The following is a 14780-nucleotide window of genomic DNA, read 5'->3' on the forward strand; positions in this document are numbered from 1 at the left end:
TAGCTCCCATCTCAAAGAGGCTTAGAGTACACGCAGGTGCAGTGAGGCGATTGACGCTCGGCTAGGGATGGATTAAAAACACAATGACGAACTAACTTCAGAAAATGAATGACTCTGTGGAGGTGTCTGTCGAATGACTCTGTGGAGAGGGGGGGTTTGGGTGACTCATGCGCAGTAAGCAGCAAAGCAGCTAAATAGCTCCCATCTGAACAAAGATTACACGCAGGCGCAGTGAGGCTTTCAAGCTCGGCTATGGACGGATTCAAAACACAATGGCAAGATTCCAAAAATTAAAGACAGGCGCATGAACTTCAAAGCTAAAGACATACTTTAATTTCAAAAGGCAGTTCATCATAATAATACACCCCCAAATATAGTACGTAAAAAGCACACAAATCAACCATGTGCAGTCAAACGCACAGGGTCGCAGACAAAAGCTACTGTACAGCACAGATTGAATATCGTAATACAGTAAGATGGGTTTTGCAGGCTTGTGGAGAAAAAAATAATAATAATAATTGTTTTTTCACTCACTCAAGCAAGCAGTGGTGGGCGAAGTTACAGGCGCATGCGCAGTAAATTCCTGCTGTCAAGCAGGAATGTGATTGAAACCAGACACACGTTCAAAGGAATGGTGTGGGAGAGATGTACTACATTGCACAGAAGATAAGTTGAAATACCCTGCAGCGCAGTTAATTATCCCGAGCGAGGGGAGAGCGCTGTATATGCCGAAATGTGACACAGTTACAGTACAGTACACGCCTATGCGTTTCAACAATTTTCAAATGAGACATACTGTACTGTACTGCAGAACAGCACTGCAAATGCATGTGTACTTTAAATATGCAAATTTACAATTACTGCACGTGCACACACAGACTGTGTACTGACGTAGGTTGAACCGCGAAGGTATTAGACTTCCAAGACAACAGCTCGCAAACGCCCCCCTGAGTTTTTACACGGCATTGCAGTATTGCAGACAGCGAGAATAAAATGCTAATATCACGAGTGCGAAAATAACGCAGTTCACTTCAGGCAAAAACGACACAAAACCGCACATAAACGGGATAATCTGAAAATCGTGGATCTAGCCAATTTAGACTAAAGGCGGACGCCACTGTACTGCCACAGACTCTCACCCCATCACACTCACCATACCTCACCCACAGCTCACCTCCCCGCTGGCTCCCCCCCACCATCACCCCCCTCACCCACAGGTCACCTCCCCGCTGGCTCCCACCCACCATCACCCCCCCTCACCCACAGCTCACCTCCCCTCTGGCTCCCCCCCACCATCACCCCCACCCCTCACCCACAGCTCCCCTCCCCGCTATCACCACCTTCACCTCCCCGCTACCTTCCCCCTCGGCGCACCTTCCCCCCTAGGTCACCGGCTCACAATATTAAAATGACGCTCCGCACTACTCCATCCTGTTGTCACCCTTACCGCACGATTTCAACTGTGCACCCCTCTGGGTGGCGATCGGAAGAGGCTGCTCTGCCCCTCCCCCCGTTGCCATCTTCCGGAGGGAAGGGCATGTCCCGCGCGGCCGCCACTGCCCTGCTCCCCCCTTTTGAAGGGGGAAGGCGCGCCAAGGGGAAAGGTAAGCTGCGGGTGAGGGGGGGTGAGCCGCCACAATATTAAAATGGCATTATCCCGCCAAACCACTACTGCCCTGCTCCCCCCTGTTGAAGGGGGAAGGCGCGCCGAGGGGGAAGGTAAGCTGTGGGTGAGAGGGGGTGAGCCGCCACAATATTAAAATGGTGCTCCGCACTACTCCACCCTGTCGTCACCCTTACCACACGATTTAAACTGTGCACCCCTCTAGGGGCCGATCGGAAGAGGCTGCTCTGCCCCTCCCCCCATGGCCATCTCCCGGAGGGAAGAGCATGTCCCACACGGCTGCCACTGCCCTGCTCCCCGCTGTTGATGGGGGAAAGCGCGCCGAGGGGGAAGGTAAGTGGAGGGGGGGTGGAAGTCGAATGGGAGGGTGGTGTGGTTTTAAAATGGGGTGGTGGTATAAAAGGTTGTGTGTTTCCATTTTTGGTGGCTGCTAAAAGACTAAAAGGCAGGTCAGGTCAACGTCAGAGAAGGCTATATTTATTGTAGGGTAAGGGGTGCACAGTTGAAATCGTGCGGTAAGGGTGACTCCTGTCCACTGCCCCCCCTCTTGTCCACTGTCCCCCCCTGTCCACTGCCCCCCCTTGTCCACTGTCCCCCCCTCCTGTCCACTGTCCCCCCCTCCTGTCCACTGTCCCCCCCTCCTGTCCTCTCCACTGCCCCCCTCCTGTCCTTTCCACTGCCCCCCCTCCTGTCCACTGCCCCCCCTCCTGTCCACTGCCCCCCCCTCCTGTCCACTGTCCCTCCCTCCCTTTAGGGGGGGACTGAGAAAGAGGGGGAGCACAGAAATAGGGGGAGAGGAGGGAGCGGGAAATTTAACTCACGGCAACACCGGGTCTCTCAGCTAGTCTTTGAATATATATGAAAGTCAGGGGATCTTGTATGTCCGAATGTATCTGGCATGAGCTCATCAGTGACATCATAATGTGCATAAAAAAATCCAGTTGGTGTTTCTCACGGTAGAGCAGACTTTCACAGGGATCGCAAACACCAGGCGCAATGAGAGAGTTAAATAAACAAAGATTTATTCTGGCCAGAGTGAACAAGCTCCATCAGAGTGCACAAAACAAAAAATATCTCAGCACATACTAGGGGTACAGGGGACTCCTAGCTCGTTAGGGCAGAGTGCTGCTGAAGTTAGCTGACACAGGATGCCACCTTGATCCGTCTGTTCAGTAATCCCAGTAACTCGGGATAGCCGCCTCTGGTCCACAGTTCACTTTGCAGTTGGTCTCTAGTCACCAAGACAAACCATCAACAACCGTGGAGCCCTGGTCAGCTTGTTTAGAACCTCTGTCTCTATCTTAAATCATGGCGAACCGGGAGCCGACCAATCAGCGGAGATCTTCCCTCCGCTGAACCAATCAGGAGCCGAGGGCTTTACTGGATGGACCAATCATGGCAATGGGCAATGACAGCACCTATAGACAGATGGCAGTGCTTTAGGAGCATGGGAAATTGGAACTGACCAAAGGGAATCGAGCCAATGGGGCTAGAACCCGGGCCTTGGTTCCCAATAACAGCTCCATACCTCCCGCAGGGGTAGGCACCTGGCTTCCAGGGAGACAGAGAGAGAAGGAGGAGACAGATAGAGAAGGAGGAGACAGAGAGAGGAGGAGACAGAGACAGGTTTGGTAAACAAAAATGTCCTTTACACATTGACTGCTATGCAAGGCACCCACTTTTTTGAAGTGAAACTTCTTTCGTGGCACCTAGTCCTGATGGGACAAAACTGGATAGATGGGGGGCGAAATGTGAAATGGAAGTGACGTCCCTTGTCACATGCGCTGGTGCCACCGGCGCCGCTCCTAATCGCCGCCACACCCCCCCCCCCCCCCACACCCACACCCCCGGCTATCGCCGCCGCTCCTATACGGCCTAAGGGCTGGGACCCGCTGCGCCCAGCGGCGCGGGTGGCCGCACGAGCGTTCCCCACCAGCAGGGGAATCCTCCCGAGCCGGTCCCAGTCCCCCCTCACTGCACAGCTCACTACATGCTGTGACGCGTCAGCCGCCAGGGGATTCAAGAGCATTGTAATCCCAAGCGGTGACACGTCACGTGGTGGGGTGGTGAACCAATGAGGAGGGGAGGCTTCGGGGAGCGGGGAGGAGAGTGTGGGGGGAAATCAGCGTGAGTGCCTGTCTGTGTGTGTGTATGTGTGTGCCTGAGTGCGTGAGTGCCTGTCTGTGTGTGTGAGCGGCTGAGGAGTTGAGCGGCTAAACAGTTGAGGGGCTGAACAGTTGAGCTATTATGGAGTGGTTGTATACAACATGTACATTCATTAAATAAATGCAACATCAAATAACTTAGACAGTGTCTATCAATACATGGTTGAGGGGCTGAACGGCTGAGGGGCGGTCCCGCCCCCTCACGTCATGGCCGCGCCCCCCACATCATGGCCATGCCCCCCCCCCCTTCCGCTCACAAAAATTGTCCCTTTGGACCGGAAAAGCCCCAAGTGCCTCTCCACGCGCTGCCTGTCTGCAGTGTGGGCGCGTGGTATGATGCAACGGGGCCTTAGCTTAATAATTCCACGGCCGCTGTTCCCCGCCCGCTGCCATGCCTCGCATGCGCAGTTGTGATGGCGCCGCTGACGGACACCACACATGTGCAGAAGCGGCTGGCAGCGGCATCGTTCCCCCACACGCTCCTAACGCCCATTGGCAGCGGTCCCATTCAGCCCTCCACTGGCACACGGCGCAAACCCGGGCGCAACCCGCGCGGCAATGGGGCTCGGTCACTCATGCCCGTGCCGGGCGCATGTACCCCGCGGGGGGGGGGTGTGTGTGTGCAGAATTTGCATGCGAAGGGGGGGGTATGCAGAATTTGCGTGCGGGGGGGAGGGGTGTGCAGAATTTGCGTAAGGGGTGGGGAGAGGTGGTGCACAATGTTACACCCCGCCCCTGGCTGCAGCAGGACACACACACACTGACTGACCCCCCCCCACACACACACACACACACACACACACACTGACTGACCCCCCCCACACACACACACTGACTGACCCACACACACACACTGACTGACACACATACACACACTGACTCACATACACACACTGACACACACTGACTGACACACTGACAGACACACATACACACACTGACTGACACACATTCACACACTGACTGACACACATACACACTGACACACATACACACACTGACTGACACACATACACCCACACTGACTGACACACATACACACACACACTGACTGACACACATACACACACTGACTGATACACATACACACACACACTGACTGACACACATACACACACACACTGACTGACACACATACACACACACTGACTGACACACACACACACACACACACACACACACACACACACACACACACACACACACACACACACACACACACACACACACATACACACACACACACACACACACACACACACACACACACACACACACACACACACACACACACTGACTGACATACATACATACACACACTGACTGACTGACTGACTGACTGACTGACATACACACACACACACACACACACACACACTCACTCACACACTGACTGACGCACATATACACACACACACTGACTGACTGACACACATACACACACACACTGACACACACACTGACACACATACCCATACACACACTGACTGAGACACATATACACAAGGAATTCACACTTAGTGCAAATAGCTAATACAGAGGATGTGTGCCGAGCACGCGCATTATAAGTCAAATTTATTTGCGTTTTGTAAATGAAATTGTATTTTGATTTTTAATTAAAACATCACCAATACAAATACAATTTCTGTGACAAAAGTCAAAGAAGTTTCACTTAATATGCGCATGCACAGCACACACAGCTTTTTTTTAACATTTTACTCCAGTACATATTTCCAGAACTGAGAAGTCCTTGGTGATAAAGAAGCAGCAGCTCTGCCTCAGAGGACCTCTGTGTATATCCCATAACAATTTGAGTTATAGAATAAGCCTCATAGGACCCTATATGTTTACAGAATATTATGTAGAAATTGCACCAAAGCTTTTGTTCTGTTTTGATTTTCAGGGGATTAACAAAAAATTACTGCAGAAATCCAGATAGTGATAAGAGTCCCTGGTGTTACACCACAGATGCAAGTGTGAGATGGGAGTATTGCAATCTGAAGAAGTGCACCAAATTACCATCCATGGAACAAAGACCGATTCAAACAACCAAGTCACCTACAGTCCCAGCAAGTGCAGGTAATCAAAGTTAAATTAGAGTTCAATTGTTGTGTACAAGGGGTGAATGTTCAATCTACAGTTGGCAGAAAATACTGAATTTTGTGGGAATAGAGTATCACTGCAAGAAATATACACGGCATTTAAAAAAAAATATTCTGATTGAGGATTGGTCAAGTGTAAAATGTTAGTTAATAAAGTTTCTTATATCTGATAAAGAATAATTGAAGGGGAGGCTTATTGCATCTCACTTCTAGAGGTGGGCGAGACTTTAGCAGAAATTCAAATCCACCATAAATTTGCAAATTACTTTCATTTGCGCATCTGTTTAAAAAGGCTTGTTCAAAATAAAAAATCTGAACCCTGAAAAATAAGGGGAGAAGGGAGGGAGAAAACGAGGTGTAAGGGGAAAGGTATTTGTATTTTTTGGTAGCTATCGGGCTTGCATTTTTTTTTTAATGCTTTGACATTGGCCCTTTTATTTTATTTGTTCCGGGGGGCTTTACCCTGAAGATGAGGAGGACAGCCTTAATCCCGGCAGGGGTAAGTAATCCATTTTTTTTTTAAATGGTGAACTTTGATTGCCAATGTGGCTCTCTAGGCCCCCATTGAGGGCTTAGTTAGCCACTGACAATCAATGGATTTAAATGATTGCATTTTTATTATGTAATTCTTTTTTGTATTTATTTTAAATGTTTCTTCTATGTGTTTTTCTATTTTGAGCTGGGCAAAAGCCCTATTAGCCATTTTTGGCTAATTGGGCTAAAGGCCATTAGTATTGAGGGTGGATGTTACGGGTGGGTGATGGAAGTAATTGCCCCGGGGTTGATGGTTAGGTCTCCCGGGTGGGAGGAGGGGCGGTAGTATTTATCCCCTTGGTTACTGTAGTGGTTATTAAAGCATTGCATGGCAATGTTAAGTTAGCCAATGTAGTGTACACGTAGTTAAATGTTGATATTAACACCTTTGTAGCCTTTTGTGGTCAGCAAGTCCTGAAAAACCATGACTAGTTGACCACTTGGGCTACTAAGGGGTTAATTTGTATGTAATGTATTTAAATAAATACTGTATTACTGTGTACTGTTATTGCCAATTTCAGGTTGGTGTATGTACTGTAACTTGTTTTGTATACAGTATGTTTAAAATGGGCATTGCCCATTATATACATAGGAAACAAAGGGCTAATTCAAGCCTGGAGCATGTGCAAAAAAATGGCGGCATTTCTGCCGTAAATCCCATTACACTAAATATACTATAATACAAAAAATGCGGTATTAGACCTATTTTTTTACTGGATCGGATAAATTATTTTTAGCAGTGCTGCAATGATGTATTGCACTTTTTTGGGCAGTAATACCACATTGTTTGGTTACCACAGCTTGATAACTAGGCCTTTGTGAGGAAGGGGTACAGGTGTCAGGCCCAACATGATCAGAACCCACAGACTCTGCTATTTAGGACAGCAACTCTAGCAGTGTTAGCTAAACCAGCTGCTGGGTAGTACCGCTGTCACCACATAATTTTGAGTTCTAATTTTTTTGTGCCCAACCAGTCTTTGGATTTTAGCAAAAATACAGTGGAAAATCAGAGTATCAGATTTTGACAGGTTCACCCATTTCTACTCAATGCACATTGGGGAGACTTTTATGCTAAGAGAAAGGAAAAATATAATGTACAGCTTGGAGGAAGGTTGGGAGAGGGGGAATAGAGTTGAAACTTTCAAATATATCAAGGGTTTCAGAGAGAAGTGCTGGCACATTACTAGAGTCTGTTAGGTTTTTTTGAATGAGCGACTGTGGCGGTGCTCATCTCAAATCAGGAAGCGAACCCGCAGGGCTGAAGTAGGGATGCAAATAAACCAACCACAGCCCAGGGACAGAGTCCTGTAAGAGTATCCGTAGTCGGTATGCAAACAGGGGTCAGGGCTGGCGGTCAATTCGCAAAATCCAGGAAACAGGCAGAGGTCAGGGCTGGCAGCAGAGTTGCAAAGTCCAGGAGACAGGCAGAGGTTAGCACAGGCGGAAGTCAGCAAAGTCGAGGTCATGGTCCAAGTTCAGCAACAGGGAATCAAAACAGGCAAGAGGGTAAAGACCAACAGGAGCTGCAAATGGTAGAACTTTTCTTGGTGACTCCCAATAGTAACTGCAGCCTTATAAAGCAGGCTGCCAGTACCCAAAATTGCCATAGTGAGCAGAAAGGGCAGGAGAGGCTGAAAACCTGCACCGTAGTGAAAACCCGGCATGGATCGAGCAGAATCCTTACAGTACTCTTTCTTGAGGAGAGACCAGGTTGGAGGCTTGGACATCCCTGGATTTGATCCATGAATTTTCCTCTGGTCCATAACCCTTCCAAAGGACCTAGTTCCTTAGCCCGCCACGGAATCTACAGGAATCCAATATTTGGCTTACTTCAAATTCCTCCTGGCCATCCACCAAGAACAGTTCAGGAGGGGGGAGGGTAAGAGAAGGTGTTCTGGACGAACGGCTTGAGAAGGGAGACATGGAACACTGGGGGTATTCGTAAATTATCCGGAAGTTCCAGTTTGAACACCACCGGGTTGACTTGTTTCAAAATTTTATAAGGTACAATGAATTTGGGCCCAAGTTTGGAGGAAGGTAGTTTCAAGCGGATTTTTTGTAGCCAGCCAGATCTGATCTCCCACTTGAAATAGAGGTGGTGGTCGTCAACGTTTATCCACCTACGTTTTTTGCTGGAGAGCGGCTTTTGTCAGATTGACCTGGATTTTCTTCCAGAGTAACTGAAGTTCTTGGATTTTGTCATCCACTGCAGGAACTCAGGAGACAGGAATGGGAAGAGGAAGTGCAGCGGGATGGTACCCGTAGGCACAGAAGAACGGTAATTCCAGTGTTGAGTTGTGCTTCATGGAGTTGTGGGAAAACTCGGCCCACAGGAGCAGATCAACCCAGTTGTCCTGTGGCTCAGAAACAAAAAAGCGCAGGAATTGTTCTAAGGACTGGTTGGTCCTTTTCCATGAGACCATTGGACTGGGAATGGTAGGAAGAAGAGAAATGTAAGGAGATACCCATTCTTTGGCAGAAGGCTTTCCAAAATCTAGAAATGAATTGGGATCCGCGATCTGAGACTATATCCGTCGGGACTCCATGGAGGCGGAATATCTCCTTAATAAAGATCTCTGATAGTTCAGAGTCTGTGTGTGGGTAGCTTCCTGAGAGGAACAAAATGGGCTAAATCGGTCGACCACTACCAGAATGGCTGTCATACCCCTGGAGGGAGGCAGCTCCGCAATAAAATCCATAGAGAGGTGGGTCCATGGGCGGGTGGGAACGGGTAAGGGCTAGAGCAATCCACAAGGTAATGTCCTTGGCACCTTCGTCTGACCGCATATAATGCAGGCTGCCACAAACTCCTGTATATCTTTGCAAAGCTCTGGCCATCAAAAGATTTGTTCAAGGAAATCACAAGTCTTCCTAACCCCTGGGTGACCAGCCGTCTTGGAGCTATGCCCCATTGCAACACCTTATTTTGGAATTGGAGGGGGACAAATAATTTAGACGAACGTGTGGACTTTGACCTAGGATCCTTTGCCTGAGCCTGCAAAATCTGTTGCAGAAGTGATGAAGATACGGCAGAGATGATCTGTACAGATGGAATGATGGGTCCCTGCTCTATGTTCTCAGAGTCGTCAAGAGAGAATTGTCGAGATAGAGCATCTGCTTTGATGTTCTTGGATCCTGGACGATAAGAGATCACAAAGTTGAACTGAGTGAAGAAGATAGCCCACCTTGGCTGACGCGTCCCGAGTCTCCTTGCCCCTTCAATGTATTTGAGGTTCTTGTGGTCTGTAAGGATTGAAATCTGAGACGTTGTCCCCTTATGCAAATGTCTCCATTTTCAAAGCCAGAAGTTCCCGATTTCCAACATCATAGTTCCTTTCCGCGGTAGAATTTTTTTTTAGAAAATAAGGCACAGGGATGTAGTTTCCCATGAAAATCCTTCCTTTGAGAAAGAACGGCTCCGGCTGCCAGATCGGATGCATCCACTTCAAATACGAAGGGTTTCATAGAATCTGGATGGATCAGCACAGGTGCGGAAGAAATGGCGGACTGGAGCTTCTCGAAAACCAGAAGAGCCTCAGCGGGCAATATCTTAGGATTCGCCCCTTTCTTAGTAAGAGCCACCTTAGAAAAATTCCTGATGAATTGGCGGTAGTAGTTGGCCAGCATTGCCGATACTTTCACATGATCCACCTCGAACCCAAGGGAAGAGATGAAATACCCATGGAAAGAAATCTTCTTCTGTTCGAATTGACACTTCTCGAGCTTGTCATAGAGGGAGTGGTTCTGAAGTCTTTGGAAAACCAATCTAACCTGTGCCCGATGTTCGGTCAAAGAACTGGAAAAGATATGGATACGTCCAGATATACCACGAGAAATTGGTCCAGTAGATCCCGGAAAATCTCGTTGATTACATTTTGAAATACGGCCGGTGTGTTGATAAGCCAAATGGCTTGTCTAGATATTCGTATCGCCATCACGGGTGTTTTCCACTCATTACCCTCTCTGATCTGGATCAAATTGTAGGCTCCTCGAAGATCCAGTTTGGTGACGATCATAGCCTTGCGTAAGCAGTCGAAGAGTTCAGGAATGAGGGGCAGCGGATATCAGTTCTTTACAGTGATTTTATTTAAACCTCTGTTGTCGATACATGGCCTGAGAGAACTGTCTTTTTTGGAAACAAAGAAGAGACCCGCTCTAGCGGGAGAACTTGATTTGCGAATAAACCCACGCTGAAGGTTCTCCGAAATGTATTCCTGCATGTCCTTGGTTTCTGGTTCTGAAAGGGTATAGGTGCGGCCTCGAGGAGAGATGACCCCTGGGAGTAGATCGACTGCACAATCATAAGGTCGATGTGGCAGTAACTCCTCTGCCTCTTTTTTGTCAAATACGTTGTCAAATTCCTGGTAACAAACTGGAAGGCATGATGAGGAAGTCTCAGTAGGTAGCCAAACCTCGGAGATGGTGCGAGACACAGGAAGACAAGATCCTTGGCAATGTTATCCCCAGGCTGTCACTTGATTGGTCGCCCAATTGATCTTGGGTTTGTGGTGCTGCAGCCAGGGAAGTCCTAGAACCACTGGAGTCTAGGGAGAGCAAATGATGTAGAATGATATTGACTCTTTGTGAAGTACCCCAACCGCAACCAGCAAAGGATTAGTGTCACAAAAAGGGGGTGGCTGGCCCGGTAATAAAGGGGTTACACCCCAGCTGGCCACCCCTACCATCGTGTGGGAGGCGAGGGGTTAACTGTAATAATGATTACATTTATTTTTATTTCCCTGCCTCAATGTAAAATGTGTTTCCCCGTGGTTACATGTATTTCTCCCCTTACAGTGTATGCACCAAACACATACACTGGGATCAGGTCAGGAGGGAAAGGGTGAATTGTATTTACATGTTTATGGCCCTTTGTTCCCCTTCCCGCCTTTTTAATCCCCATTTGCAGCCCGTACCATAGGTCGCCATTGGAGCTCCATGCAAGTTTATGGAGATTTCTCGGGTTTTGGCCTGATATCAAAGAAGACCAGCAGATGGTGCCCGAGAGGATGAGCGGAATTTCTCCATTGAAGTGAGTGGCGTAATGCCTTTCAATGGGGATTCCTCGAGTCCCCTCTCCAAGAATGAGTTGGCTGTCGGCCAAACCGCAATCTCCGAAAGCGGATACAATTTCAATAAAAGAGCTTTTGATCGCTAAATTGGCGTGGGAACTTGGTCACGGCCAAGTTCATTCATATTAAAATTGTAACTCCGGTCCTAGGGCAGGTAGCGGTCCAATTCTTTTTGCCCCTAGCTCAGGGGAACCTCCTTACTCGACCCCAACAGGGTCCGATGGGCAATGGCCATGGGAAAGGGTCACGGCTGCCACGAGGGTCGCCCCATTGACCGCACTGGCAGAGAAAAGCTGCTTGGTTTTAAAACACCAAGTGCGAAAGTGCGAAAACGTAAAACCCAGCTCTCCAGTTCGGTAAGGACTAGAGGGCTGGGATTTGGACCCCATGCAGTCACTGCTCCGGCATGATTGCATGGCAATTTCCAGCCCTCTCCAATCAACCGAACGGAGTATGGGTAACTGTTTAAAATGTGGTTCTGCCATTGACTCCAATGGCGGAGAAATGCAATAGGTTTAACATGTGGTGTTTAAGTGATATATTGTTATCTCCAGTTTGGTGGGTCCCAGCGAGCTGAAAATTGGCCACCATGTAGAATCCCCTCTGGCATGAGGGTATGGCAATTGGTAGCCTGCTCGGCACAACCGATCAGAATATTTTTATGTATATAAAATATTGTGAACTCACTGTATTTTATGCCTAGTGTAAAGCCCGCGAAAACTACTGGCCCATACAGTATGTTAATGGTCAGGGGGCTACAATATATCTACACAGGCCACTGATCAAAGGCTCATCCCCCCGGTTTGTATATACAGGGTGGAGAGAACGCAGGACATGGCCTTTCACATGAAGTGCCATAATTCACACCTTTGGTCAGGTTTCCCCGGCCCAAATCCCCATCTGGCAGACTTAGTGACGCCAACTCTTTTGAGTGCGGTTAGGAAAATGGTAGCCTGACTAAGGGATTGTGCGCATGTGCCAGCTACCTGGGGGCAGGTACCTAAAGTGCTTCCCATGTTAGCTGGCAAAAGGTGATAGGGTACAGATAATTGTTAACCTATACCTGAGACCCAATGTTAGGGTATAGAGCCCAAATCACATTAAAACGATGGTAAGCTCTATGCCCAGTGTTCTTCGTGATTTTACCTGACTGATACCTGATGCCTGATGAATTGCTAATCTTAATCCTGATTACTTCATTGCCCCATTCCCACGTAAGTGTATGTATTCCATTTTGTTATTTGTCCAATTTGTGTGTTCACCTTCCCTGAAGGAATACACTTTCTTTATCATATCACAGTCACATTCAATTCAACCCAGTTATTTGGTGTATAGTATAACCCTGTAAGCTATCATGACAATTAGTCTCGAGAGTGATGGTCCCAGGTATCAGAGGTCTTCCATCAATACCCACTACTGCTAACGGAGTCTCCGTAGTACGGAGAGGAAGGGAGTGGAGTTCCGCAAATGCGTGGTCAATGAAGTTCCCTGCGGCTTCTGACTCCACAAAAGCGGAGTGAAAATGGATGCTGGTCCCCAGAAGAGTGAAACTAGCAGGAGGAGCCGTGAAGGTTGTGGTGAAGGAAGAATAAAGAAATGTCCAGAGAATATTCCTCTATCTTCACTGAGCATTGGGGTTTTCCTGATTTAGGACAGTCTCGGACACGGTGACCATTGAGCCCACACTACATGTCATTTCGTCCTTCAAACTCTCAGAAAGCCCCTGCCAAAATGCTGCCACAAGAGCTTCATTATTCCAGCCTGTCTCCACAGCAAGGGTTCATAAATCAATGGCATATTGGCCTGCGGTACGTATTCCTTGTTGGATTCGAAGGAGTGAAGCTGAAGCAGAGGAGACGCGACTGGAGGCGTCAAATACTTTTTTAAATGCCTGGAGAAAGGCAATGGAATTGTTAATCAGTGGGGATTCTCTATCCCACAGAGGGGAAGCCCAGGCCAAGGCCTCATCTGTTAGTAGGGAAATTACATATACTACCCTGGATCGGTGAGAGCTGAACATGGAGGGCTGGAGTTCAAACTGAATCGAGCATTGGTTCAGAAAACCTCTACAAGCAATAGGGTCCCCTCCATAATGCAGAGGCGTAGGGATCCGTGGTTCCTGGGGTGTAAGGGGTGATGGGGCTGGCACCAGAGAAGCTTCCAGTAAGGGCAGGGCAGGGGTAGAACCCACCTGGAGTGTGTCCAGATGGGTTAAAATGTCCTGAAGTCAGCTTGAAATAAGTGCCAGCTGTTGGTTTTGCAGGGCAAGGTATGTCTCATGATCTCCGAGTAGTTCTCCTTTGAGAGATACGGCTCACTCTACCTCTGCGGGGTCCATGTTTTGCCGAGCAAAATGTGATGGTGCTCATCTCAAATCAGGAAGCGGACCCACCGGGCTGGGGTAGGGATGCAAATAAACCGACCACAGACCATGGACAGATTCCTGTAAGAGTATCCGTAGTCTGTATGGAAGCAAGGGCCAGGGCTGGTGGCAGAGTTGCAAAGTCCAGGAAACAGGCAGAGGTCAGGGCAGGTGGAAGACAGCGAGGTCAGGATTATGGTCCGGGGTCAGCAACAGGGAATCAAAACAGGCAAGAGGGTAAAGCGTAACTGCAAAGACCAACAGGAGCTGCAAACGGTAGAACTTTGCTCGGCAACTCCCTATAGTAACTGCAGCCTTATAAAGCAGACTACCAGTACCCAAAATGGCCACAGTGAGCAAAAAGGGCAGGAGAGGCAGAAAACCTGTACCGTTGTGAAAACCCGGCATGGATCGAGCCGAATCCTTACAGCGAGCTACTGAACATCAAAAGCTACAGTGCTTTAAAAAAACCTTAGTGAACAAAGTATGCTTCCTAATTTTACTTACACAAAGTTCTGCAAATACTGTATATTCTCTGATCCTGCTAAAGAAAATGAGATTGAAGTTTGGTATTTCAACAGTGAGCAATATTGTTGCTGAAAAATATATACATAAAGCTTTTAGAGCCACATAGATAATGTACAATTGAAAGCTAATAGCTTGCATTTGTTGTTTGGGGAGTAGCATATTCCAGACCGTGATTTCAGTCAGCCTCGCTGCAACAGGCTAATTCATTCATCTTAGCTGATCTCTGCCTTTAAATATCACACATTTCCCAGCTTCCTTTGCTAGCTGGAAAATAAGAAGCTAACCCCATATTCCATACGTTTAAGCTCATACATATTCTGAGCTTAGTTCTGGATCGTTTCTGCCTTCTGCAATCCCCAAGCCTTGGTTTGTTTGTAGTATTCTTTTTACTGTGTT

At 48.1% G+C, this 14780-nt stretch overlaps 1 protein-coding gene across 1 annotated transcript in view; it reads left to right on the forward strand.

The window, feature by feature from the left end:
• The window catches only part of PLG (plasminogen), a 164745-nt gene that overhangs the window by 70773 nt on the left and 79192 nt on the right, over window positions 1-14780 (forward strand). Inside the window, exon 11 of the mRNA XM_075596748.1 lies at window positions 5693-5868. Coding sequence (XP_075452863.1) covers window positions 5693-5868 — 176 coding nt within the window. The remainder of the gene's footprint in view (window positions 1-5692; window positions 5869-14780) is intronic.

This window comes from Ascaphus truei, chromosome 4, assembly GCF_040206685.1.
Source record: "Ascaphus truei isolate aAscTru1 chromosome 4, aAscTru1.hap1, whole genome shotgun sequence".
Taxonomy (NCBI): domain Eukaryota; kingdom Metazoa; phylum Chordata; class Amphibia; order Anura; family Ascaphidae; genus Ascaphus; species Ascaphus truei.